Genomic DNA, 27,561 nt, shown 5'->3' with positions numbered 1-27,561 from the left:
TTGTACCGTAAGACGTAACCGTAAAGACATAAGGGTATCACAGCTTCCTGCGCCGCAGAATCAGAGTTATACCCTGGCTGACCATTTCCCAGAACAGACTGAGAATCTTTGTACCCAGGCAAGAAAAACAGCCCAAGATAGTTCTCTATCAGCCTCAAACGACACTGTACCCATTCCCAACAACCAGCCAGAATCTCCACATTCGTTACCATTATCTGAGCCAGCCTCTGATAGCAGTGTCCCGGACCAAACCCCTAGACGTGTTCTGCCTCCCCGGAATAGAAAACTCCCCTCCCGATACGCTGACTATCTGATGTTCTAACCAACTTAGAAATCCAAACCAGTGACATTGTTACATGTTCACATCATATTTCATACCATTGTACTTACCAATGATTTTGTGTTTGCTTTAATATTTCCATGGAAAAGGAGATATAACAGTTTTTAGTTTACAAACTTATATATTTACTTGTTACCACGGTGATGACATACACATGCTCAGTGAGGTATTTCCTGTATAGATGGCATGATACTTGTTCATTACTCACATCCGGCATTCTTTGTTTTGGCTTACTAAAAAACAGACGTATTGTTTCTCTTGTATCCTGGACTAAAATAAATGCTACTTGGACAATAATTCTAACTAAACTAATATATATAAAACACGATAAGAAGATAGCAAAAATTGTGTTTTTTTAGAATAATATAGGAGTTTCCTCACCCTTTTATCCCTTCTGGGAGTCTCCAAGACAAAATACAACAATTAAAATTAGATGCTGTCAGTCCTACAACGTCTAAGCTATTATTAATGGCTAAAACTAATCATCCCGTATTTTCTTAAATACAATATAATATTTAGCAAAACGACAGTTCGATGTGCAAACGCTAACATTTGAACGAAACAACTAAACTTTTGCACGCTATAAAGATTCACCAATCGCAGTCAGAAATTCGATCAACGCGCCAATCGCAATTGCGCAGTTTAATATAACGATTCGAGTATATCCCGCTTTGGTTATTGCATAGTTCCTGGAGCGCTCCGCCTTTTGCAAAAACAGGCGTGAATTGTCTCCCTAAGAATATACGGTACATATAATATCTTACAGGTAATATTTAATTTACACGACCGACCGCAATAATCTTACAAGAAGGGCCGTTTACATCTACAAACAAAGTAGAAAGACGACATGGTATGAACACATAAAACATATTTTGTTTTCATTGGTATGTGTGTTACACACATGTCAATGAAAACAAAATATGTTTTATGTGTTATCATGTTTTTGGTCGTGGTAGCAAGTAGCTTTAAATGTTTCCATTTTTATCGCCACGACATAAAAATTTAATGTTGTAAAGCTCTGTCACCCGATCTTTCATCTAATTCAATTTTTGCTACACTTTTCCAACAGCATAGCCACTCTACTTTACTACACACAGTGTGTAGTAAAGTAGAGTGGCTATGCTGTTGGAAAAGTGTAGCAAAAATTGAATTAGATGAAAGATCGGGTGACAGAGCTTTACAACATTAAATTTTTATGTCGTGGCGATAAAAATGGAAACATTTAAAGCTACTTGCTACCATGACCGAAAACAAGTTGAAGTGAAATAATATTTCTATGTAAGATGATATTATAGTAATGAAACATTACATCATTGAATAGCTGGCTGCTATAGACCGTAATACAAAGAATTATGTATGTTATTTTTTGCTACTGATGTTAAAAATAAAGTTCAAGTTTAACTTGCACTACATTGTTGCTCAGCTATTCAAAAGTCTCACCTTTTGATATTTCATAAATTATCAATTGCAGCCTTCGTTGTTTAAACAATTACAAACACAGCGATTGACATTCTTTCGTTTGCCATAAAAATACCGTACTATTGCTATTAAACTTGACTTGTGCCTCAATACAATTACCCAAGCGCTAGACCATATTTTCCATGATCTGATTCCTTGTTTTGTTAAGTTAGCCATTTTTTGTTGAACACTAGTGAGTTAGTTACTATCATCCAAATAACGTACATTTATATGCACGTTAACGCAGAATTTATCTACTACACCATTAAGAATTGCAGGGTAGCAATATACTCTTAAGAATCGTGTACACTTCGCACCTTGCAGAAAACTTTACATCTTGTCAACGAAATCACAAGGGACTGATAAGCTGTTAGAGATGACCTGGTCATTAGAATTACCACTTAGTACCACCAAAGTACCACTTATTCATATTAATTAGCTTGTCTTATGTTTTAATTTTGGTGTGCATAGTTATTTCTATAATTTTTTTGCTACTCTTTGTTAAGAGCTTTGTTGATTATGAACTTTGTGAGATAGAAACTTGAATATTTGGATGTTGAAAATTGAAATGACATCAATTTTTACTTTCTGATCTGGAAACTTTGCCGCTCAGTGACGGATAATCCAAAACCGAGACAATCAGATAAAGATGCTACTTCTGCAGCCCTACTTAATATTCTGAACAGCTCGTAACAGCCTTATACTTGGTAAGGCTAAATTAGTAATGATGCTCTAAAATCTTGCTCCAAATTGCTCATACATTAACCTGTCCCTTTTTTGCGAAAATTGTCATCTTTTGATTTAGCTAATTGTTTTGATTGCTATTGTCTATAAATGAACCGGCAGTAACGCTCCGGTTTGCTATATTGAGATTACACTGATAAGCTGTTTAGCTCTTTACTTTCTTCAATGCGAACTATCATTTTTTGTTAGGAAGTCCTTACACACAGAAATGCTCTTCGCTAGAGTTTTGGCTGCAGAAAGGTATTTCCTGATGACAAATTTGCTGGCAAAATTGATTTGATTAGCAAAAATCCTTCATATCATTTATTCTGTTGTTACAATCTACATCTCAACTCTAAACCATTATAGGCTACAGTATACATATCATTCATTATACAATGTCTTTGATGTGTTGAGGAACACATCAGAGACATTGTATGACTCTAATGTGCTGAAACATCAAAGAGCAGATATCTCTGCTCTTTAATTATCTATTTACTCCCGTCTGGTATATTGTATAATAAGGTACAATGAGCTCTATTTTCGTTATCCTGATTGTACGTAGTATCCTTCTGAACCTTGTAAGGGTCTGTAGTTCCGCAGTCTGTAGTTCTGTAGGAAGACTTGTAAAAACTGAACTACTTATGATTTGTGATAATTTTTAAATAAAGCCATCTTTGTATTCGTAATGACCAATGTTGGCTGCCTCGGTTCTGAGAATGGCTCACTGCAGTATCCAACATTTGACAGTCATATAATTAAACTTGCTTCTATATGTTTTAAGATAATATGATAAGACTTAGCAAATCTCGTTTATCAAAATACCAAATTGCTTATTGCGATTTATGACTATGATATTGGGAATTTTGGCATCAGTCCATCATTTTGACTCAATAAAGAAAAAGGTGACAGTGTATTATAACGCCTATTTGTTGCTGATTGCTGACAGCATTTTAATGATTATTTTTTACTGTTACAGTTTAGTTGTATACATTCCCAGATTAATTTCAATACACTCAGCATTACAGGGTTCCGAGATCAAATCATTTGCTATGTGGATTTTTAATTCCTAGATTTTAATCGCTGTTGCTGGACATACGGAAAACCTTTGAGATTTTTTATATACAGTATATACTGTAAAACCTCTAATTGAACGCCATGACGCTCTATTTTTCAACTTTTCCTCTCTAGTGTCACTCAATTGGAGGTGGCGTTCAAATAGAAGCTGGCGTTGTATTTCTCAAATGGCTCGTCAGAATTTTGGAAAGATAATTTAGCCCTTTTTCAGGTGAAGCGAATATTGCCTATATTTTGCCCTTTTTTTCTGGTGGAGTGATATTAAACCTTTTCGGTGCAATAATTCTACTAACTTACTTTTAACTTGTCAAAGATCTCTAAATAGAATATGCATTGGGAAGCAAGAGGTATCTCTACCACTTGTTATCTATTGCTTGCAATTAATCTGTGATGATATTATAGCCTGTGCCTTGCTTTGCCATTTGTGTGAGCTTTCAAGTTTATATTATTCCAAATTTAATGGCATATTTTTATTTGATATCTATATTTAACAATCTACTATATAAACGGCAATCGTTGTCTGTCTGCGTGCTTGATTGATTGAGTGTCCGCCTTATAGAGTACCGTACTTTTCCGACTATTAGCCGCTACTTGGTACCTAGGGCGCATTAACGGGAATCTCTGGTTAGTACACGCCTCTATAGTCTATACAACCTATTCATCGTTTTTACATAGAACACGTCATATCTGGTTAGCGCGCCTCTTTACGGCGCCCAACGACATTGGTGCATTTGAAACAGCAAAATTGCTGCCGTGTTAAAAAGCACCGTCCTGAGTTCGGCGGCCTATACAGCTATACAAATGTACCAATCATTAAATAAAATAAATTAATGGATAGTAATTTACATGCGATTAATATTTACTGCCAATGTGTACCGAGAAGGTCACGCGAACGTTGGTTTCTTGCAGCCACTGGAAAACGCAGTTCTCACCTACCACATTTCTACATAAAAAAGGTAAGTATTTCTTAATCAATGTTGTATTGTCTATGAATTGCCACACTTCCACTACATAAACCTTTCACTTGCGTCTGTGTACAAATTTAACTATCGGCCTACTGCCAGCCATTTTGCCGATATTGCTTAATATGTATACGATATTTTTTCAATTTCAAACTCCATCTATAACGTTTGTTTTGGTTATATATTTCATTTTGCTAACATGTTAACAAGCACTGCTATACAAAAAATTCGTTTTATCTATACTTTGTGCATTTTAATTATCTGTGTAATCACAAAAATCTGAAATGGCTATAGTGTCATCAACATAAGTAGTTATTTGTTTTTTAACTCGGACGCATTTAATGAACTCGCACAAAAAATCTTCGCTTTTAAGTTGGTAATTCTTAAACAAAGATTTAAAATTAAATTTTAGGCTAATTTTATAGAGAAATCTTAGGACAACACTGTCACTACCATAAAAGTCCTAAAGATCGTTGGTTATGTGATCAACGAATAATAAAATTCAGTTACTAGCAATTGCTGGGAAAGTCGCAAATACGCGTCTACTGCGGTCGACCATAGAAAACGCATGAGTCTACTTCAGTGAAAAGGTTAAAAACGTTGGATTTGCCACTGTTTGTGATAGTAAACATGTTCATTTCCTTCCGCAGCTGAGTTACTTTTACTTATTTTCCAGCTACGAGTACTACAGCTACAACAGAACTTGCACGGGTACTGCTACTGCGTTTTAACTACTAAATTTCTACATCGAAAAGGTTAGTAGGCCTACGTCTTATTCAATGTTGTATTGCCTATGAATTGCCACAGTTCCACTACATAACCTTTTCACTTGCGTCCACGTACAAATTTAGCTATCGGCCTACTGTCAGCCATTTTGCCGATATTGCTTCATGTTACTTTTTCAATTTGAAACTCCATCTAGAACGTTTGTTTTGGTTATATAGTAGATTTTGCCAACATGTTAACAAGCACTGCTATGCAAAAAATTCATTGTATCTATACTTTGTGCATTTTACTTAACTATGTAATCACAAAAATCTGAATCGGCTATAATGTCATCAACATAAGTAGTTATTTGTTTTTTAACTCGGACGCATTTAATGAACTCGCACAAATAATCTTCGTTTTTAAATTGGAAATTCTCAAACGAAGATTTAAAATTGAATTTCAGGCTAATTTTATAGAGAAATCTTAGGACAACCCTGTCACTACTATAAAAGTCTTAAAGATCGTTGGTTATGTTATCAACGAATAATAAAATTCAGTTGCTAGCAATTGCTGGGAAAGTGGCAAAAATGTGTTTACGGCGCTCGACCATGGAAAGCGCATGAATGAGTCTACTTCAGTGAAAGGGTTGAAAACGTTGGATTTGCCAGTGTTTGTGATAGTAAACATGTTCATTTCCTTCTGCAGCTGAGTTATTTTTACTTTTTTTCCAGCTACGAGTACTACAGAACTACAGCTACTACAGAACTTGCAGGGGCACTCCGAGCGTTGCGATAGGCGACGGTGAGAAAAAGCGAGCAGTGTATATTACAAAAAAAGCACACCATCTCATTCAATTTTAGAAATGCTTGAAGCAGTGCAATGCCTTCCAAAAAGCTTACTGCCCAAACGCAAGAACAGATCGATTCCCATAGAGAAAGAGATCGAATTCGCAAAGCAGCAGCTAGACGAGCAGAAACTGCAGAGCAAACACAGCTACGCCCACAACGAAGCGGAACTGCTACTGCATCTGCTAGAAGTGCAGAAACTGCAGAGCAAACACAGCTACGCCTACAACGAAACAGAATAGCAGCTGCTAGAAGAGCAGAAACCGCTGAACAAACACAGGTACATCGAGAGCAGGCCAAAATAGATGCTGCAGCCGCTAGAAGTGCAGAGACTACTGACCCGACCCAGCAGCGACTCAAACGGCTCAGAGCAGCCGCTACATCGGCCAGACGTGCAGAAACCTCCAAGCAGATGCAGCGGCGACAAGAACATGATGCACTAGCTACAACAGCTGCTCGGTGAGCTGAATTTTCAGAGCAGATAAAACGGCGACAACAGCGAGATGCACTAACTACGGCAGCTGCTACCAGGCGCCGTGTATGGACAGAAAACTTTGCACTTGACTACAGTCCTGCAACATAGTATAGGGCCGAATTTTTCTATGGGACGAATGTCCAAAAATGCTCCAGATGTAAGGCCTTACGTTGAAAAGGCGAGAGGCCATATATGTAGTTTATATAGTAGATTTTATTGATAATAAATTTTATCAACACGACCACATTACTGCTGCACAGTTTGTATATACCGTGTCAAAACACAGGCTATAGACGAAGAACTGGTGAGTCATGATTAGTGTTTCAAGCATGTAGAAGTCTCAATTCAATAAATGCTGGTGATAGCTAAGCAGTGCAATAGGAAAATATTTTCTAGAATTTCTTAAAATATGTAAAACTTTTCAATACTGCCAGTTTGAAGAACTTCAGTTTGCCTAGCAATGTCAATTTCATTATCAGTTCTGTGTACGAAATTAGGACAATTCCGATTTGAGTGGTTCGAGACTGATGCATTGTAGACTAGCTGTGAAGCACATTGCATATTTCCATTGGTCTCTCCAACATTATTGACATGTACAACTGCATATGTGTATGTAGTCAGATCAGCACAAAAATTTCAGTAGATTGCATATTTGGAGTTGTTTTACAGTTCGAAAGACAACTCTCAATAAAACTATTGCTTTACGTAAATCTATTCCCGAACACGGGTAATGCAGCTAGTGTTGAATAAAAGCTCATTACACTCATTGATATGTTTGCTACAGTTTGCAGCTAGCAAACTAGCTTTTTATGTGCAATAGAAGGGAGTTGTGAGCGTCGATATATTGTAAGCTGTGTTAAGATAATCGCAAGGATGCTATTAAATAATATGCTATAAATTTACAAATTTATAAGTTATATAGTGATAATCGATCGAATGCTACAAATATATATACTCATGAACAAGTGACATAAATGAACCATACTTATATTACATGCAGGAACAAAAATATTTGCATCGTTTGCTTGGATAGCTGCGCTCTGATTGTTGCTTTCGATAGAGCGAGTTTCTTCTGGTCGCCTGATACATTCCACAATGTTTTTGGCCTCAACTCTTTTTCTGCACTGCTGAACTAGTCGATATTAGCGTCCAAACAATTTTTTGCCTTACTTTTACGCGTTGCATTTAGCACAAATGCATTGTGTAAAGGTTTTGCTCGCTAAACGCAACCTTCACCCTAAAACTAGTGGTACATCCACCATCGTAAATGTAAACCGTTTTTATATACATCCACTTCCAAGTATCCTGAATTAGCCGGAGACAGTTATTAATTGTTTCTATGGTGTTGCTTTCCAAGTTTTAACGAAGAAAAAAATGAAAAGCTTCGAAATTGGACAAGAGAATTAATTGTTATTGATGTAAACGATTAGTTATAAATACAATTTTGTTGACACTTTTCTTCTAATCAATTGATATTATGGGCTCATAAAGATCAAATAATGACAGAGTGGCGGTCAAATGGAGGTGGTGTTCAATTAGAGAGTGGCGCTCTATTTTTCATCCCTTCTCTCAGGATGGTGGTCAATTGGAGGTGGCGTTCAAATAGGGGTAACATTCAATTAGAGGTTTTACGATATATTACCTTGTTAACTTAATAACATGACAGCATCAAATGAAAAGTTGGCTGAAGCCATGATTACTTCTAATGCACTCCTTAAAGCAATGGTAACCAAGGATTAATTTTGAAGTCATCTTTGGCAGGCCTTGGTTGGCGTTTCAATACTATCTGATAGCTTGAACACGACCAGTAGGTGTGACTCATCATCTATTAGTACTTGCTACAGGTGTAGATGATATGGCGAGCCAACAATTGACGAAGAATTGCCCTGCGTGTACAACTGTCAACAAACAGGTTGCCCTTGCCTGTGATGTTTGTGGTGAAATACTTCCTGATCCATTTGATAACTCGCAGTCCAAATGGATTTGCTACAGGTGTACTTACAAAAACAGAGGTTAGTACTGTACACTGGCTAATCTACAGCTGTCCAGCTGATAGTTAGATACAGGTCTTTCCTCATAAAGGAACAACTTTCTATACAACATGCTGGTTTCCATTTTTTGTGAACCAAAAATGTTAGTTATAATATGATTGTTATCTTACGTTATTTTTAAAAACTGCCATTTTGTTTATGGTACTGCTGTAGACGAGCTGAGCTGGTGTGAAGCGTGTAACAGCAGCCGTGAAGCCAACTTGTTTTCTCAAAAAGATGTTGTGAGTCCCTCCAACTCATTGCCATCAAATCCACCAACTCCTAAGAGGTAGTTTTTAGTTCAGCGCCTTCTTTAACCTTTCTTGCTTATCATTTCTAGCTGATGGATTGTTGCGCTTGTGTACTGTGCCCCAGTTAACAGCCTTTTCTGCCATGTGTAGACAGGTGATAATATCACGTTTAAGCAACCTCCTACAACCACATTGACTAGTGTAGAAGAGCGGGTCTACACTCCTGCAGTGCAACACTAACATTTGTTTTGTTATACGTAGGATTCATTTTTATTAACACATTTTTAGCTAGTCTTCGTGTAAAGATTTGGCAATGTATTTGATAGGCCGGGCTTCAATAGGCAGAAGAGCTCATTGTCTGAAGAGTTCAGAGTACAGTTAGAACAGAAATTGACCTCGCTCGTTAAAAACATCAGTGATTTCTGTCATGAGGTATGCATACTGATACCTATGTCTATTTTATTGTAATTGTCATAGTCTAAATGTTTAAGTTTTTAGACCTACATACTTTTCAGAGTCATGTACTCATGTTTTTTCATAAAATGACTTGTAAAGCGCGCAGTTGGTGTTTCGTGCAATTTCTGTCAAATGTCTCTGTTAACTGGTCATGTATGTAACCAAATAAAGCCTAAGCTTATAGGACAAGAAAATGACTCTGCACCATATTTTTGGCCTCGCCACAAGTCTTCTATTTGATCCTGAGGCTTTCTACTGAACAGTGTGTCGATAATTTCTAGCTAATACAAGTCACTCTGTCTATTGCTTAGAAGATGAACTCTGTAGCATTATCCATGCTCATAAGATGAATGGGCTCCACACTCTGGGTTAGTAATGAGATGTTAGTGATCAGAGGTTTGCATCGTATGCCATCATCATCGTTAACATCATCATCAAACGTTTCTATTTACGTAAACTTCTGTCCTTCAGGCACGGCTTTTGCTGCGTATCAGTAATCTTTACTGCCCTCCATTCTATGTGATGATCGTAGCTGTGTCTATGCCTAAGTTTTAATGTCTTTTCTGATGATTTTTCCCGTGCAATCCTACAGGCTCCTCGTGACATTTTCATCGGTCGCTCGTACTAGCTCATTGCTTGCTGTACTGGTGCTCACCCAGGTACGTGTATGGTGTGGCCATACAGACGTAGTCTTCTCTGGTTGACTTCGTCGCTCCATGCTCTTTGTTTGGTCTCCTTGTACTGATTTGGATAACTGATCTTTATTGGTCACCGAACGTCGATCTCATTTCTTAGCATTTATCTTTGAAAGCTGTCAATATTGTTTGGTGTATTTTCGATGATGTGTTGGTTTGTATAAAAAATTGCTAGATGTACACGCGTTAAAAGCTCTTATTCTGATCTCCGTGTCCAGTCTTCTGCCCTGTGCTATGTGTTTAGTTTTTTTCGATCGCATCGATCGCAAGGCGTTTGGGTTCTCAGAGCCTTGGATGTTTCCAACATTCTACGGATTACGCCATTTATTATACCTGACTTAGAAGTTCTCCGTTGGTAGGCCACTAAAAATGATATACTTTAGCTGATGATCTGATCTTTCCAGTTAAATTAGTTTTTTAATAATTAGTTCCAATTGGTTTCATTGCAGGCTAAAAGGATGTATGAGGATCCAGATTTTCCTCCTACAGTTGCTTCTATTTACAAGAAAAAAGAGCTTGAAAGTGGATTGCTCCCTTTCAAAGATGGAAAGAGTGTGTCTCATTGGTCAAGACCGCGCCAAATACAAGTTAGCAGCTGCGATCGCGGGTTCAAATGGACACTTTTTAACGAACCCAAATCTACTGACATCGTGCAAGGGTATCTGGGTAACTGTTGGTGAGTACTAAACTATGGATCTGATTCTATCGACACTTCTTTAGCATTCAGTCTCCTGCAGCTGCTCTTCCATATTGTGGTTGGTCGTTATCAGTCTGATTGTCTCTAAATAACTTCTGTGTCTTAATCACAGTTTGAACTCTTCGGAGCAGTTTCAAAACTGGGCTTGCCTACACCATGCTATTCAGTGCTACTGGGTGATACTATCTGTATACTTATAAGTTATAACAGTCTAATCATCCTTTAAATCCGTTTGATACGGTCGCTCTGCGGAAATGACATCAGCAGTGCGTCATAAAAGATTGCTATGCATGGGACTCGAACTCATGACATTCAGCTCGCCATTAGACATTGTTAACCGCGGTAATCTGACCCCTTTCCAACTTTGTTGAATAATATTCATTATAATATGACTGGTCTGCTGTGACATTTTAAAACTCTCATGTGAAGGAAGAGTTCTAATAGCAGACTGCCAGAACTCCACACACAGTATCTACGACTTATTTAATGTGAAAATGTAGGCTTACTTCAAGCAATACCGGGCTCAATTGGCGATCTTACAGCTTTCGTGTTCCATATTAATGCCCCACGATCTATCTAATTAGAAACTTAAACATGTGCCTTCACACGTGTTAAGGACAATTACCCTCAATGAACACGTTCATGGATTGTTGTTGTGAAAGCAGTGGAGGAATTGGTCTTGAAAATTAAAAAAACTCAGAGCAACGCTGACTTCCTGCAAGTATTTAATAAGCTCAAAAACAAGAATTTGTATAGGTTTAAACAGACAATATTACTTTTTACATACGACTGTTTACTTACAAGTTAGTAAGTCTGTTGTTATCCTGCTGGTCTAGCATATCCGCACGACCAACTCAACTATTTGAGAAGTAGATAAGATCTGGTGTTCCTAGTTTGCAAACTTTCTAGTTCATAACATGATGGGTATTTTAAATGAACCATAGAAAATCTTAATGATACTGTATTTTCCTTGGCCATGAAATGCGCTTTACCCATAATGATGAAGGCTAATGCTTTATTTGTGCTATGCACAGGTTTGCTAGCGCACTGAGCGTGCTGGCTGAGAGGCGAACTCTTCTGGAAAGGATATTTGTGACAAAGTCTATCAACCCGAATGGTGTTTATGCAATGAGGCTGTGTAAGGATGGTCGATGGGTAGACGTGATAGTGGATGACAGGCTGCCCTGCACATCCGATGGTCGGCTTTGCTTTTGCAAGGTATCGCTTAAGATAGCAGAGATAAGAATGTAACTAATAAATGTTGATACATTTGTGGAAGCATAAATAGATAACTTACTTCTATCAGTCCACTATATGGTCATATATATGTGCATCAGAAACCTTTATCTCTCCACTATCCAAGCTCTCCGCTTCCCATAGACATCCTAAGTTACACCTCAGTTCTGCTATGAGTAGAATACATAACCATAAACATCTGAAGCCATACCCTGTTTTGTTATAGACCTGGGAAGTCATAGCTTGACCTTTTTAAAAAGCATTGCATTTGTGAAAACATTCAGAGCTATTAAAAGTGCATTGCATGACCATACCTTGATTTGTTATAGACTTCTGAAACCATAATTGCCCTCTGTTATAATCACATTGTATCTCCATAGACATAAGAGGCCATGCTTTGCGCCTTTATTAGGGCATTACGCAGTCATAGCTATGAAGCTTTGCTATGTGTATTCTTATCTGCATGCAGGGTAGAAGAAAACAGCTATGGGTACCTCTATTAGAAAAAGCCATGGCTAAGGTGTTTGGTTCTTACTCAGCCCTCATATCTGGCACGACTCAGGAGGGTCTCGCTGTACTCACTGGCTTTCCCTGCGAAACTATTGACTTTGAAACGATGCGTATGTTATTTTCTAAAACTTCCTCTCACATCGGCATTTCCTTGACAGAAGACAGTTTCTGACAACATGCCAAACTTTAAATTTGGATATCAGACTGAGACCTGGATACAATATAGCTTTGCATTGACTGACAACCTGGAGCAGTGCTTGTGCCAGACCTTCACTACAGCCCATTGAAGGCTTCAGCTTGTTTTTCATCCGCAGTACTAAATAAGGAACTGAGGTTTAGCCACCATAGTTTTATTGCTGAGTGGTCCCCTGGCAGTCTTTTTTTCTAACATTTGCGTAACTTCGCTTCAGTGCTTTAAAGATATAATTCAAAGGAGTTGTCATTCCCTTGAAGAAATGATTGCCTCGGTTTGGAAGAAAAGGGTTTCCATCTGGTCAGAACAGGTAGCCAAACATCGTAGATTATAGTTGGTTGTAGTACTGAAACCTACGTAGGTCCATCAGCTAATAAACTTGAGAGTACACTTCACGTATTTGTTAATTTACTTTGGTTGTTCATTCATTTACAATCCCAATGATTCTATTTTTAGTTCTTTGATTTTAAAGTTTATCAGTAAGTAGTTTAAGCTATACTTTAATGTAAAATTATGTTAAATTATGTTAAATCAGTTATTTATTAGAGTAAACTTGTATGAATAGTCACAGTAGGAACTACAGTATGCTGGCCTCACATCGGCACAAACATTTCTCACAGTGTTAAAAACCTTTAAAAATTAGTTTCCATTTGCCAAAGGAACTCTTTGTAGGATTCATGGTTTGATGGGTCAGAACTGTGAATATTGCAACAAAGGACTATATTAGAGGCAGTGATATTGTCTCTGTGTAATAGTAACCTGCCGTGACCTGTTACTGTTATACACTCTGAGAGAATATCACTGCGGCCAAAAATGTATTTATAGTAGGTATCTTCTAGAGAGAGTAGTCAACTCTGTTATTTATTCATTCTAAAGTGTGGCAATAAACTTTTGGTCTATTCACAGTTGGCCAATATACGGTTGGCCAATACATGGTTGGCCAGTTCGCAGTTGGCCAATATGCAGTTGACATAATTTGCAGTTGGCCAATACACAGTTGGCCAATACGCAGCTGGTCATACGCAGTCGACCAATATGAAGTTGGCCGATAAGCAATTAGTCAATATGCAATTGGCGAAGTGACATTTGGCTAATACAAAGCTAGCCAATACATAGTTGGCCAATAGGCAGTCGGAGAATTTACAGTTGGCCAATGCAAAGTTAACCAATATGTAGTTGGCCAATACACAGCTGGCACATTCACAGTTGGCCGCTACAAAGTTGGCTAAGTCTAAAGTTATTATACTTTCAGCAGTGCAGTGTAAATATAATCAGAGAGAATTATATTATAAGACACTGGGAGAAAGTTAGAGCGTAGCAAGCAGAGGATTACCTTGTTCTAGTTCCTGATAAATGCATATCAGAAAATTCTCAAAAGATGTCTTCACACCTTTATCGGAAGGCTTTAGGGATATGCTTGCACAAAATCAATTTGGAGTTAAGAAGCTCTGTGTTCAACAAACACTTGATAGGAATTGGCGTACGGCAAGCTGACTATAAGCTGGTCCTCTTGTTTTTAGGGCGGGAAAGAGCATTGAACAAGGATGATGTCGACTTAGTCTGGGCTAGGCTACTGAGCTGCATAGAGTCTCGGCTTCTCATGGGATGCTCTAGTGGCTATAAATCACTCCATCCTCAAGAGCTAGATGCTGTTGGGCTTGTCAGTAACCATGCCTATTCGATACTGGACGTGCGGCTAGTTCATGGAGAGAAGTAAGTTTTTAAAGATCTTACAATTTTAGTAGCTTTTATCAGGAAGTATCGGCACTGTTTGTGATTATTTTTTATGTATGAGGTGATCTGAGTGCCACGACGTATCAAGATTAATACCGACAAGACTTGATCACGACTAAAACGCTGATGATGACGTTTCTAGTTGCAAAGAGTCCAACAGAATAGAGACGCGTAATGCTGCAACTCGAGCGCAATAGCTGATATCAACTATAGCGACTAGTGATATCATTTCAGTACGCATTTTTCTTCTGAGCGTTTTAACTGCGATCAAGTTTTGTTGATTTTAATCTTGAAACATCCTGGCAGTCAAATCACCTCAAACATCAAAGACAATCGCAAATGATAGAAAAATACTGATACTTTCTGATAAAATCTTCTAAAATTTGGTGTAAGTTCATTTTTATGTTGAAGAGTGTAAGTTAAGTTAGTAGCACAAATTAGTAGTGTAAGTTAGTAACGTAAGTTGGTAGCGTAAGTTAGTAACTTAGGTTGGTAGCGTAAGTTAGTAGCTTAGGTTGGTAGCATAAGTTAGTAGCGTAAGTTAGTAGAGGTGCATATGTAGAGAAATCTATGATAATTGTAAAAAATAGACTAGAAATTCCACTGTCATACAGCCCATGGCCAAAGAGATATTGGAAAAAAGAAAGGGTACTGATGGTTGAGAAATGCAATATTAGCAGTCAAATGGCACTGCAGTGTAATAGGATAACTGCAATGGTAGCTGTAATGTGCTGGGTTTGGGTGTTAATATATACAACAAATAGCAATAATGAAAGGAAAAGATTATATGTTTATATCTCTCCCCCTGCAATAGGAGAAATGCACTATTGGCCAATATTAGAAGTAAAATGCACTGATATTATTATAATAACCAATATTATTAATATAGTAATAATATAAAACCAATACACAATTTTGTTTACATTTCAAAACATCATAGTTTCTATAATCTCATAAGTATAATCTCATAATCTTAAAATCTCATAAGAATCATTAGAAAACAATATTATCTTCATTTCCTTTACTTACACTGTGTTGTACATCAGTTAGAATACCGAAGTACTCAAGAGTCTAAAATGTCAATTACTTTGAAATCGGCAAAAATGAAACGATTTCAGTACTCCTACGTTAATCACAGAAACCTTCGACAATGCTATAGAATGGTGAAATGTGCACGTTATTTTTTCGTGAAATGCGCACGACTTTATCGTTTTATTCTCTGTCGCTCGGCGTTTCAATTTTCGGTCTTAACTTTTATTTAACCAAGTTTTTCAAGCGTTTTGTGGCGATTTTCGTCAAAATTAATCTGTCTATTTGTGTATAATCCGATCAGATGGGTTAGTTTTAGGAATTTGCAGTAACCTTTCAAAGGCTTGGTAACATATTTAAATAGGTTTATATGCGTTTTGTATCATTATTATACTTAAACGACTTTACTGCAAAATAGTTAAATTTGTTGATAGGATTTTTGTTACAAGGGTTTGGTGACGGCCGTTAACGAATAATTTTTCGGGAGTTGTGTGCACATGTGCATTTATCATAAATTTCCCAATCAATCGCTTCGCTCTTGTTTGGTCGTGGGATTGACATTTGGAATATAGTTACCTCAGCTGTTATATGTGTATGCATGACGATAAATGAGGTTTCTTAATATACACATAAGGAGTTTACAAAACAAGGTAAGTCTACCAGACAAAGAGGTAGGTTTACATAAAAGTACAGGCCGATTGCACCAATTCAGCCATAAGAGATTGGTGTGTTTTCGGATAAGCTAATTATAGTCTGGCTAGTTGGGTGTCTTTATTTCTTTTTAACAATGTGATCTGACTAGCAGAGATGTCTCGCTTATCTGATAATTTGGAGACTCTTACCATTCTTCTGGTGGAAGTTTTTGTTTTGAGAGATACAATTCAAATGCAGCTGTCGTTTAGCGCTAGCTTGACTCATCTAAGTTTATCACGCTTTCACTTTAACATGGTTTACATATCCTGTATTTAGAGATCGTTGTATTTTCCGAATGCGAAAGCAATGTTGTTCGTACCTCAATTGACTTGAATGTACTTGTTTCTAAATCGAGATGGCTCACTTCGTTTTGTTTTATCCATGAGAGATTTTATAAAAAGTGGATTGTACTCCCTCTGTATTTACACTTCAATTAGCTTCGATCAAGTAAAATCTCCACTTTCAAAAGATCCTTAATTTTGTAGGTTGTTACGCTTGCGTAACACATGGGGCCGCTTTGCATGGACGGGTAATTGGTCTGAGCATTCCTCATGCTGGAGGGTTGTACCACCGGATATGAGAGCTAAGTTGTCTACTAAAGGCAGTCAAGAGGGTCTATTTTGGATATCTCTTGATGATTGGATGAAGTGAGTGTTTTTGCAAGAACCAGCATACATACTGTATAAATATATATATGTATATATATATATATATGTATAAGAGATTTATAAATATGGATAAATATATATATGTATTTATACAGTATGTATATATGTATGTATATATATATACATACTGTATAAATATATACAGTCAAACATGGATAACTCGAACTTCACGGGACCGAGCAAAAGTGTTCGAATTATCAGAGCGTTCAAGTTATCAGAGCACTGTCACAAGTCCATGTATTTACTTATTTATTAGTAGATACATGTACATATGCAAACTATAATATAAATCAAAAGCACAAATGGCTTGTTTCAAATTAAATGCTTCTAATGTAAAGTTTAAAACGTTTTTATCAAAAAGTATAGAGATTTTTCTATCACTTGAGATTGGTTTGTTGTTTGAGGTGATGTTATTGCCAGGAAGTTTTTTTAGATTGACATTGGCAAAACTTGATCGTTGTTGAAATGCTCAAAAGAAAAGACATCTTTTTCTTTTGAGCGTTTTACCCACGATCAATTTTGCCGACTTTTCTTGAAGTTTATGCAACTTCAAGAAAAAGTTACCAAAGAAAAATCCCTTACTTTACCTGGGATTCGTTAAGAGCAACACTCCGAGGCAGTTCAATTAAAAGTTTTACGAGGTTTAACGGTACATTGTATATCACTCACGCTTTTTGAATGGATACTTATTGAATGTACACACGTATTCTGTGTTTAGGTCAAACGATGAATAGTTTTTGTTAGCTAAGACAACGTATATGTTTAATAAAAACAATTTTAAGACGTTTTAAACATTCAACATTCCGACGTTGATTCAACACGGAATCAACGTCGGAAAACTATTCGTCACGGGCTAGCCGGGTCACGCACTCAAGGATTTTCGCCACGCACATACAAAACAACATGCTGTTTTTGTTTTGTATGCGCGTGGCGAATATCCTTGCGCGCGTGACCCGGCAAGCCCGTGCTATTAATCGTATAGCAGTATAAATCAAATTTGACCAAACCTTTAGAAAAGTCGTTGACAAAATTATTTTGCCGATGGTGGTAATAACAACGCTTATGAATTACGAAAAGATGAGGTTTACCTCTATGGCTTTGAATAAAGTTATTTTCTAAAGCGATAATAACCGTTTCGGTAGCCGTTGGGCAAAAAAACAGTTTGAATTAACAGTGTTTAGTTCGAGTTATCTATAGCAATTTATCATTACGTGGGAACGGACCAAAGAAACTGTTCAAATTAACCATGTTTTTGAGCTATCCGTGGCCGAGTTATCCATGTTTGACTGTATATATATATATATATACATACTGTATAAATATATATATATACATACTGTATAAATATATATATATATGTATAAGAGATTTATAAATATGTATAAATATATATATATTTATACAGTATGTATATATGTATATATATGTATATATGTATAAGAGATTTATAAATATGTATAAATATATATATATATATTTATACAGTATGTATATATGTGTATATATATACATACTGTATATATATGTGTGTATATATATACATACTGTATATATATATAATTGTTTCCTCACCCCGAATACACCGTACGGGTGGTAAATTCTGCTCTAACTCGAGTCTTCCTACCAGAGACCTGGGAAATTGAGCACTCGCCTCAAGATCTTAGATGTTCCCAATAGCGCACTTTTCTGCAACTCACCGGAGTTGATTGCTGTTGGTATTTGGGCAAGCCACATTTTATGCGCCGGTGTTATTGCGCCCAGTGCCCCAATGACTACTGGGATTACAGTTGTTCTTACATTCCAGCATTTTTCAATCTCTTCTCCAAGAGGGAGATATTTCTCTACCTTTTCTTTTTCTTTGCTGGCTATATTGTAGTCATTGGGTACTGCTGTATCTATTATGGAAGCCCTCTTGTTCTCCTTGTCTACCACCACTATATCTGGTTGGTTTGCTAGGACATGCTTGTCAGTTCGGATGTAGAAGTCCCAGAGGATCTTAGCGCGGTCATTTTCATTCACCTTACCAGGAGCTTCCCACCAGTGTTGTGGTTTATTAAGGCCATACTCATCACATAGACTTCTATACACAACACCTGCGACATGATTATGCCGCTCAGTGTATGCATTTCCTGCTAGCTGCTTGCATCCACTGACGATGTGTTGGATGGTCTCAGGTGCATCTTTGCACAGTCTGCATCTAGAATCGTCTCTAGTGTGATAGATTTTTGTTTGGAGTTGCCTTGTTGGGAGCACTTGCTCCTGGGCTGCCATGATTAGCGACTCTGTATTGGCCGTTAGCTTTCCTTTGTTCAGCCACATATATGTCTGGTGAAGATCGCCAACCTTAGATATTTGTCGGTGGTAAGCACCATGAAGAGGTTTCGTGTGCCAGTCAATTTCCTCATCATCAGGGCGTAGGTCCGTTGTAAGAGCAGCCGATTGAAATTCAGCTAGCAACTTATTTGAAGTGGCCATGGAGGCTGCATATGCTTTGATGCTTTGCTCCTCCTCTTTCACTGTCTGCTGCACACTTTTGAGTCCCCTACCGCCATCTTTCCTATCGAGATACAATCTAGTAGTATCAGATTTTGGGTGGAGTGCTCCATGCATAGTCAGCAGTTTACGAGTTGCTATATCTGTCTCTTTGATGGCTTCCTCAGTCCACTTTATTATGCCTGCTGGATATCTTATTACTGGCAGTGCGTAGGTATTTATTGCCATGACTTGGTTCTTGGCATTGAGCTGGCTCCGTAAGACCTGCCGAAGGCGTTTCTTGTATTCGGTAATGGCTTTGTGACGTACCTCGGCTTCGTGGTTGATGTTGCTTTGCATAATCCCCAAGTACTTGTACCCTTCTTCTATATCTTTGATGGTACCATTTGGCATTCTTAGGCCATATATATATATATATATATATATATATACTGTATAAATATATATATATACTGTATAAATATATATATACATACTGTATAAATATATATATATTTATACAGTATGTATATATATATGTATATGTATAAGAGATTTATAAAAGTGATGCTATATATCTCACAGTGTTTGGCTGTCCTTCGTATGTCCAATTATAGTGATACAGTTTTAATAATGAAAATCCATTTTGCACTGGATTTGTACTCAGAACCTTCAGGTCTGCAGACTGGTGAGCCAACCCATTACACTAAGCTGTCCTTGCCATACTATGGAATAATAGGTCGCACATGCAGTGCTTCCGAAAATACTATTGACCAGTTTGAGGTTACGCATAACGTTATTATGCATAATGTTAAGATGGCGTCGCAGCTATTATTATAGTAAAGGTTTTTACTAGCTTAAGTTACTAGCTTAAGTTACTATCTTACCTGATAAGTTACTCAAATTCATTGGGTAATTATTCTATTAATCTTGCAATGCCGGGAATTCTACTAGTACATATATATATAGATACTAGCTGTACAACCCGGCGTTACCCGGGTAATAAAAAGGTCTTTGGACAAAAAACTGATTTGTATTTAACATATAATAACATTTGCCATTCTAATTTTAAAACTACATATCATGAGAAAAGTGTTTTCTGTAATTGAAATAAATTGAGAGAGAAAATAAAAACAAATGTTAAGGTTTTCAAACTTTGTCAAACAACTTTTAAACTTCATATCATGAGGAAAATGCTTCGTGCAGGTCAAACAAATTAAAAAAAATAAAACAACTATAAAAGGGTTGAGATGTAAATGTGAAATAATTAGCAAGTAATAGCTAACTTCAGTCAGTTTTGCTACAATTACAATAAAATATGATTCGGTAATGATACAATTAATACGAACTGAGAAAACAAAATAAAAGTCCTGAATATGTTGAGTTAATAATAACAATTCTTGCATAGAAGTGTGTGTATAAAAAGGTTACTCTTCCACCAGAAGCTATCCATCAAAACTTTGAATACGGCCATACGGAGACAATATAATTGTCCGCGTAAGAAGAATTGGCTTTGACCTCAGATATAGTAATTGAACTTTACGAAAAATATTTCTTAACATGGGCATCTTATCGCGTGGCCGCATTGGGGAAATAATCAGCATGCGCTATAGCTGGAATGACAGATCCACAAACATACTTTGAGAAATATAGATATAATATATATTATATATATATGTATATATATATTTATAAATATATGTATTATAAGGTATAGGCCTTTGATTGATGCTTAGGAGATTGCAAGACACAATTAAATGAAAAGTTATTAGCAACATGGGGACTAATATGAACACTTCATAATCTGATGACACGTTTTTCCACATTTTTTAAAGTGTGCTACAGCATGTTCATAAATATTTTATTTATCACATACATATTTTTGTGTGTGTTATATTCTATCTTCGTAATCCTTTTCTAGGGCATATACGGCGCTATGTTATATTGCATCTCTGACAGCTATTTATCATATCCTGGCAGTAAGACCGGCATTGCCCGGTATTTCCTTTATTTCCAATCAGATAGCTTGTAGCACGTGTGTAGATTTTCACCACAAAATGCTACAGTGCTTTATGATATAAATCCATGAGCGCAGTCATTGAGAGCAGTAGTCCTTATTGCATGCGAATATGCAGTCATGAGTTTCTAACCAGATGAGTGTTTAAAATTTTAAATGGCTGGTGCTCAGGAGTCAGACAACATTCGTTGGAAGAAAGCGTCAGTTTGTTTGGAGTTGTTTTTTATTATATTTTTTTATTAACGTATCATAGTATATGTATTTACTGGTTGTGTAGTACTAGTGGCAGCATTCCCATCAAACCTCAACTCTAGTACTGATTATTCAGTAGTCGAAGGAGATTAGGCTTTATTCTAGTTTATTATAATAGTTTATTATAATAGGCTGTTAAATTAGGCAACATTATTTTTATTTATGTCATCTACTGACTTCCACAACGCTCATTCATCTGGTAATTCTCTTTCTAATACCATGGTTCTATATAAAGAGTACTGACTGCCATAAACCTTAGACCTTTATGACACAGCATAAAATCTGCCCACAACAATTCGTTATAATCGGATCTCTTTCTAAAAGTGATTTTGTAACATTTTAGGAATTGTTCTTTTTTCAAGGTACTTCAGTGCGGTTCATATCTGCTTTGTAAGGGATTCTGGACACGAAGCCCGTCTTTTCAACAAGTTCCCTAATGCTCATGATCATAATCTAAACAGCTCCATCCTTTATATCCTAGAGAGGACTAATGTAGATCTCAGTCTACACCAACAATCTACCAGGTTCTTAGTCCAATGAAGTGTATCCAAATGTTATCAATGCAGTATATGCTTCACCGCAGCTGTAAATAAGTTTTGGAGTTGTCTTATTTTATGGCTATGTGAAACGGCTATTTTTATTTGTGAATTTAAGCGGCGACTATTTTTTTCACCGTGCAAAATAATTGCTCCTGTTGACGAATTAGAGGTTATAAGATCAACTGTACTTACAAAGTCGAAAAGCCATAGCGTGCGAGAGATTGACTGCAACTATTGTATTGTAGAGGGGAGAAATACCTTGACATGATAGATATCCTACTCCTTGTCTATGATGACAAGTGGAGGCTTGTTGCTCACACAAAACGCTCAATCCGTAATCATGTGACCTGCTCGGTTGTCCTTGAAACAGGCTCATACTACGTGTATTGCCTCTCCTTCACGCAGTGGCAGTCTAGAGGTGGGTCAGCCAACTGCCCCCAGTTGCTAGCAGAGCCTGAAAGCTACCAGTATTAATAACAACCATAAAGTAGGGGGTGAGATACTCTTAAGCCTGGTTCCCATATCGATCGCGAGACCCCTGCGGTAATCTTGCGCAGTAAAACGCTTGCGACGCTAGACTCGGCAGCTTCTGTTCACATAAAGCTGCATCCCTAATAATCGCATAAAAAATGTTCGCTCACCATGCCATTTCAATAATGCTGACCTTCACCTGTACAGTGCATTTCGAGAAGGTTTTGCCTGCGGCTCTTTGCGATACTTGAACGAAATTTAAACTCTTGCGTCGACCGCCGGCAACTACCGGCGGTACTCGGCGGTACCCGGTGCGTAGGTTCACATTTCACCGCTGATAGCCTGCAGTGCTGTCGCCGGTGCTTTGCGACATATATTGGAACCAGGCTATAGCAAACGGCCAATTGTCTGTATTTATACCGTAAAAGTTGTATAGTTGTCAGTTCTCGTAGTTACAGCTGATAATGGTATGTTCACTCTAATCCCATCTATTAAAGCAGTTCAGTATTCAGTTTGTCAGGATGTCGCTATGGTGAATTCATCAAGGTCGATGTCCGAGTCACGAAGGCTTGATCTCTGGAGTTATGGTATTTCATGAAAACCCTATCAGGAATGGCAATGCGAAAATTTCTACTCGAATAAACATTTGCAAAATATATATGCTTAAATAAATAATATGCTATTACCATGGTCACACGTTATTGTGTTAATGTGTGGGAGTGCAGCAGGAGTTGTTCTTTTCTGTAAAAGAGTTGTCTCCTGTGTTCTAATTGCAGCTGTGTGCATGATAATTATCATACTGTGTTTAATATGTTAGTTATAATAATGTTTTTTATTTATGATTCATTCGTTTTAAAAAAACTAAATCCTAGCGTTTTCAAACAATGAATTACTTTGGCTTTTCTCATGCATTAGTAACATGGTGGAACGTGACCAGAAATGTAAGAAAACATGTAATTATTTTCACAATAATCTTTTGATCATTTTAATAGAGTTTTTGTAATTGTCATTTTACAAAGTAACTTGATGATGTATATTGATCAATTGTTGTGTCATGTTCCTTATTAGCTTAGCCTCAGTTCCATCCACATAAAATAGACTTATTATGCACTCATACATGGTTTGTTGCAGAACATATAGACTACACGCTAGTCGCCCACTCAAACAATCCACTCATAATGGAGCAAATAACTCTTCCCCTCACAACTATATCAGATGCTTTGATACGTCTCGTGTTGGCCGTAGGAACTCTTACTATGGTAAGTGCTTATCATTCCTTAACTTATGTTTCTATAGACGTGAGTGTCGTTGTCATGGCACCTGTCATGTCTCCTCATTTGAACCATTGTAGCTCGCCTCGTGATGGCTGTCATGGCACCTGTCATGTTTCCTCATTTGAACCATTGTAGCTCGTGTCATGATGGGTGTCATGGCACCTGTCATGTCTCCTCATTTGAACCATTGTAGCCGCCTCGTGATGGCTGTCATGGCAGAATTATATCATGATAGGACTCTATTATCATTATGCTGAGTTGTTTTAAATTAGCACTTTCCACGTGTAGTACTGTTAAGGATTTTGTGCAACCTTCATTTCTCCCCACTTTATGAACCAGCTACTTTGAGCTGTTCCAAAGGTTATTCTTATATATTATATAAGTAGATTTAGCAGATTATAGTAAATAGCATGGTACAAAGTAAAGCAGACGACTATCTCTCTTGAGTGCTCCTCTCCTTTGCCTCCTCCCTGTCTCTCGGAATGCTTTGCTGGCCTTTGCATACATTTTATTCCTGTCCCTCCGTCTGCTGGCTGGTCTTCCTTTCACCGCCTCGTCTTCTCTTTGACGTTTGGTCTTTCTTTTGCTGGCTGGCTTTTTGCCCAACTGGTCTTCCTCTTGATCCGGTTGACCCGAGTTGATGGCCAGTCTCCGTCGGTATGTTTGCTTACATTTGTGAAATATTTTATTTGCTTCTTAAAATGGTCTTTATTTAGGCAATTGTGTGGTGACAATCATTGTTAACACGCTCACCAAAGTGTATGCCGATTAAATTTTTCATGTTTTTATAAAAACTCTCAAATGTCGTTCTCCACACGCAAGGTTGTTGAGTAAGCCTTTCACTTTGTTCTGCTGCCTTCTTGTCATCGTGCTGTGATTTTGCGCAATACTAGCATCTAGTGTGTTCGGTCTTTGATATTCACAAAGCCACGATTGAAGGTTAAAAAAAATTGCATCATACTGGATTCGAACCTGAGACATTCAGCTTGCTAGACCAACTTGTAACACCATCGTACTTATAGTTACTACACGGACGATCACTCACACCACACTAGACTGTTAGGGTACTAGTAGATGATAAATTGGACTGGATGACTAGCCTCTCCGCACGGTGCTACCTTATGTTACGTGACATGTATTCATGTACGATCGTAGAGCGATGATACAGGCCTGATGAGGAAGTACGCCCTTGATAAGGGATGGTCTGGCCAGATTGTGGTTGCTGTCAATAATCACCCCTCTCGGTTTTTTCATGTCAAATGTGAGTGGACGGAGTCATTAAATCTTATCTTCAGTAGAAATGCAACCATCATGGATATTGTGCCCCCAAATTGCAGGTCAGTATTTAGTATTGCCCCAAAACTGCTTACTAGTAGGTTCATTTTTCATTTCGATTGTTGTGAGATTTTACCTGCTATGCGCGATCACTTTATTGATGTGTATAGTGAGATTTTACTGTGGTAGAATATTTATACGCTGTGAGTATAAACTTGTGGTGTGTGTTTGTCTCTTTATAGAATGGTAATGCAGAGTTGAGGCTAACCCATAGAAGTTTGAATCAATTGGTTTTTTGTTGTGCTCAAAAATACTTTGAAAATTTTAATTCTTTATTTAATCTGATTTGATTTGGTGGTTGTTTTAAAGATTTGAATCGTATTCCGACTGCTTTTAGATCTTATCTGTAATATGTAAATATAACCTTAAACTGGATGTTATGCTACTAGGTACTACTAAGTACGAGGTACTACTCGGTACGAGGTACTACTAGGTACGAGGTACTACTAGGTACGAGGTACTACTAGGTACGAGGTACTACTAGGTACGAGGTACTACTAGGTATGAGTTACTACTAGGTACGAGGTACTACTGGGTACGAGGTACTACTAGGTACGAGGTACTACTAGGTACGAGGCACTACTAAGTACGAGGTACTACTAGGTACGAGGTACTACTAGGTACGAGGTACTACCAGGTACGAGGTACTACTAGGTACGAGGTACTACTAGGTACGAGGTACTACTAGGTACGAGGTACTACTGGGTACGAGGTACTACTAGGTACAAGGTACTACTAGTTACTAGGTGTCAAACAAGTACAAATAGTTATGAAATGCTACTAGTGATAATCAGAATACAGGCTCTTAGCGACCTGTTGTGAGAGATTGCAAGTAACTCATGTCAAGGACATTTTATTCTTTTACAGCAAATCATGTTTATATTCTCACTAGCCACAGGTATAACTTCTAGAAAAGTTCAACTTGTTATTTTTCTGTTATAGCCAGGTGCTGAATATACTGACCCAGCTAGAAAGAACTGCATCATTCTCATTACGCTGCAAGCAAAATTTTGTTGGGGCCCGATTTCCCCAGCCTCAGCGCTGGGGCTATAGAACAGAACACAATCCATCTATTACGAAAGATATGTTAGCTTTGCACGGCGTTAGAGGATGTTAGCTCCGCGACTGCCTTGTAGACAATTAGCTTTCATAATGGGTAGATAGGACTAGTGCAGGCTACTAATTTACGGTGCATGCATCTAACTTCGTAACTTTATAACTTTTCGTTCTGACTCAACTAGGTGACTTTTATTTTTGGACAGTTGTCTTTTTGTTATTTACCTTTACATTGTTCTGCTATATTTCATAACAGCGCTTTATTATTCTCTGGCTCAATTCTATTTGCATTTTAAACCAAAGGAGTTCGCTGTTTTAAATTGATTTTTTTAAATGATATATGTCTGGAAATTTGTAAGATTTTGATATAAAATTATAAGCATTAAATAACTGGATTTTATTCTTAAGTTTTAGCACCTGCTTTGTAGTGTTATTTTGTACATGGCGTCCATCACATGGAGTATAAGCCTAGGAGTTATGCGCTCTTTTCTAACCTGGAGATAAACCATAGACCTTTGCGAATATTTTTTCTCACCAATCAAAGAACATAATTGAGGTAACACACATACAATGGGACAGGGAGATTTATTAATATAGATAGAGTTGCCCTCTCTTCAGGCAGCCGAATTTGGTTTGTGTTATAATTTGTTGTAAGTCTTGACTGACACAAAATGCATTTGATAGATTTGATGATGCTGAGTCACTAACATTCTCTGAAGTCAAAAATACGTAGTTGTCTATTAGACATGTCTAAATATGTGTATGTTTAGATCAGCAGGCAGCATCCAGTCAGGATCCTATCGTTCTGTAATTACCTTCAAAGCCAATATATCAATATTTTATTATTATCTTTTATTTTTAAAATTTGCTAAAATTACTGTTTATCATTTTTATAGAAATTAACAAAGGCTCTTTGGAACTTATTGCAATTGTTATAATATTTTTCCTTACTGGTATTATGAACTCTTGAAGAGCAGAGTTTTTGTGGAAGCACTGCATAACGAAAGTGCCCCACGGCGAGTCTCAACCCATTGCTCAAATAAGAGTGCTTAGGCTTGTATGTAATAAGTTACCAGCATAAAGGTTTTTCATGAATAACTGTTGATTATGAACACTGAAACACAAAATTAAGAATTGTGTTCATTTTTACATCGACATACAAAAGAGCGAATAACTCTTAGTTATTGCCTTTTTGATTGAATTCTGTCAGAAACTTACGGGATTGGTACGCTGAGACAGTTCTCTTATCCCGACATACGTCGGGATTGGTACGCTGAGACAGTTCTCTTATCCTGACATACGTCGGGATTGGTGAGGAAAAGGTTAAGATCACTGGTCTGACGAGAATGCATATGTGAGCTTATA

The 27,561-nt window shown here is 37.3% G+C and overlaps 2 protein-coding genes across 4 annotated transcripts in view; one reads left to right on the top strand and one right to left on the bottom strand.

The window, feature by feature from the left end:
• Positions 1-860, bottom strand: part of LOC137406283 (coiled-coil domain-containing protein 138-like) — a 34,666-nt gene extending 33,806 nt beyond the window's left edge. Inside the window, exon 1 of the mRNA XM_068092826.1 lies at positions 722-860. The gene's annotated coding sequence lies outside the window, so the exon portion shown is untranslated. The remainder of the gene's footprint in view (positions 1-721) is intronic.
• A 177-nt stretch (positions 861-1,037) lies between these two features.
• Positions 1,038-26,603, top strand: LOC137406088 (calpain-15-like). 3 transcript variants are annotated; one of them, XM_068092615.1, is made up of 14 exons: positions 1,038-1,106; positions 8,433-8,600; positions 8,793-8,907; positions 9,196-9,301; positions 10,527-10,696; positions 11,752-11,935; positions 12,423-12,573; positions 14,177-14,369; positions 16,598-16,759; positions 21,884-22,045; positions 22,306-22,478; positions 23,663-23,790; positions 24,961-25,142; positions 26,083-26,603. In XM_068092615.1, exons 2-14 carry the CDS (start codon positions 8,444-8,446, stop codon positions 26,255-26,257), a joined length of 2,058 nt encoding a protein of 685 aa, XP_067948716.1. In that variant the 5' UTR covers positions 1,038-1,106; positions 8,433-8,443; the 3' UTR covers positions 26,258-26,603. The 3 variants fall into 3 exon arrangements, with proteins under 3 accessions (XP_067948716.1, XP_067948713.1, XP_067948715.1); XM_068092612.1 differs by having other exon boundaries at positions 10,470-10,696; XM_068092614.1 differs by having other exon boundaries at positions 10,470-10,696; positions 24,961-25,146; positions 26,087-26,603.
• The last annotated feature ends 958 nt before the right edge of the window (positions 26,604-27,561 follow it).

The sequence above is a fragment of the Watersipora subatra genome, chromosome 10, assembly GCF_963576615.1.
Source record: "Watersipora subatra chromosome 10, tzWatSuba1.1, whole genome shotgun sequence".
Classification (NCBI taxonomy): Eukaryota; Metazoa; Bryozoa; class Gymnolaemata; order Cheilostomatida; family Watersiporidae; genus Watersipora; species Watersipora subatra.
Note: the sequence above shows the minus strand (reverse complement) of the source record. Positions and strands in the feature narration are given on the sequence as shown.

Excerpts from the sequence above, each read along its gene's own strand:
- LOC137406088 (XM_068092612.1), top strand. The coding sequence starts at position 8,444 with ATGGCGAGCCAACAATTGACGAAGAATTGCCCTGCGTGTACAACTGTC. Across the intron at positions 16,760-21,883 it reads TCTCTTGATGATTGGATGAA|GTACTTCAGTGCGGTTCATA; the intron begins GTGAGTGTTTTT and ends TCTTTTTTCAAG. Across the intron at positions 22,479-23,662 it reads CACGCAGTGGCAGTCTAGAG|AACATATAGACTACACGCTA; the intron begins GTGGGTCAGCCA and ends GGTTTGTTGCAG.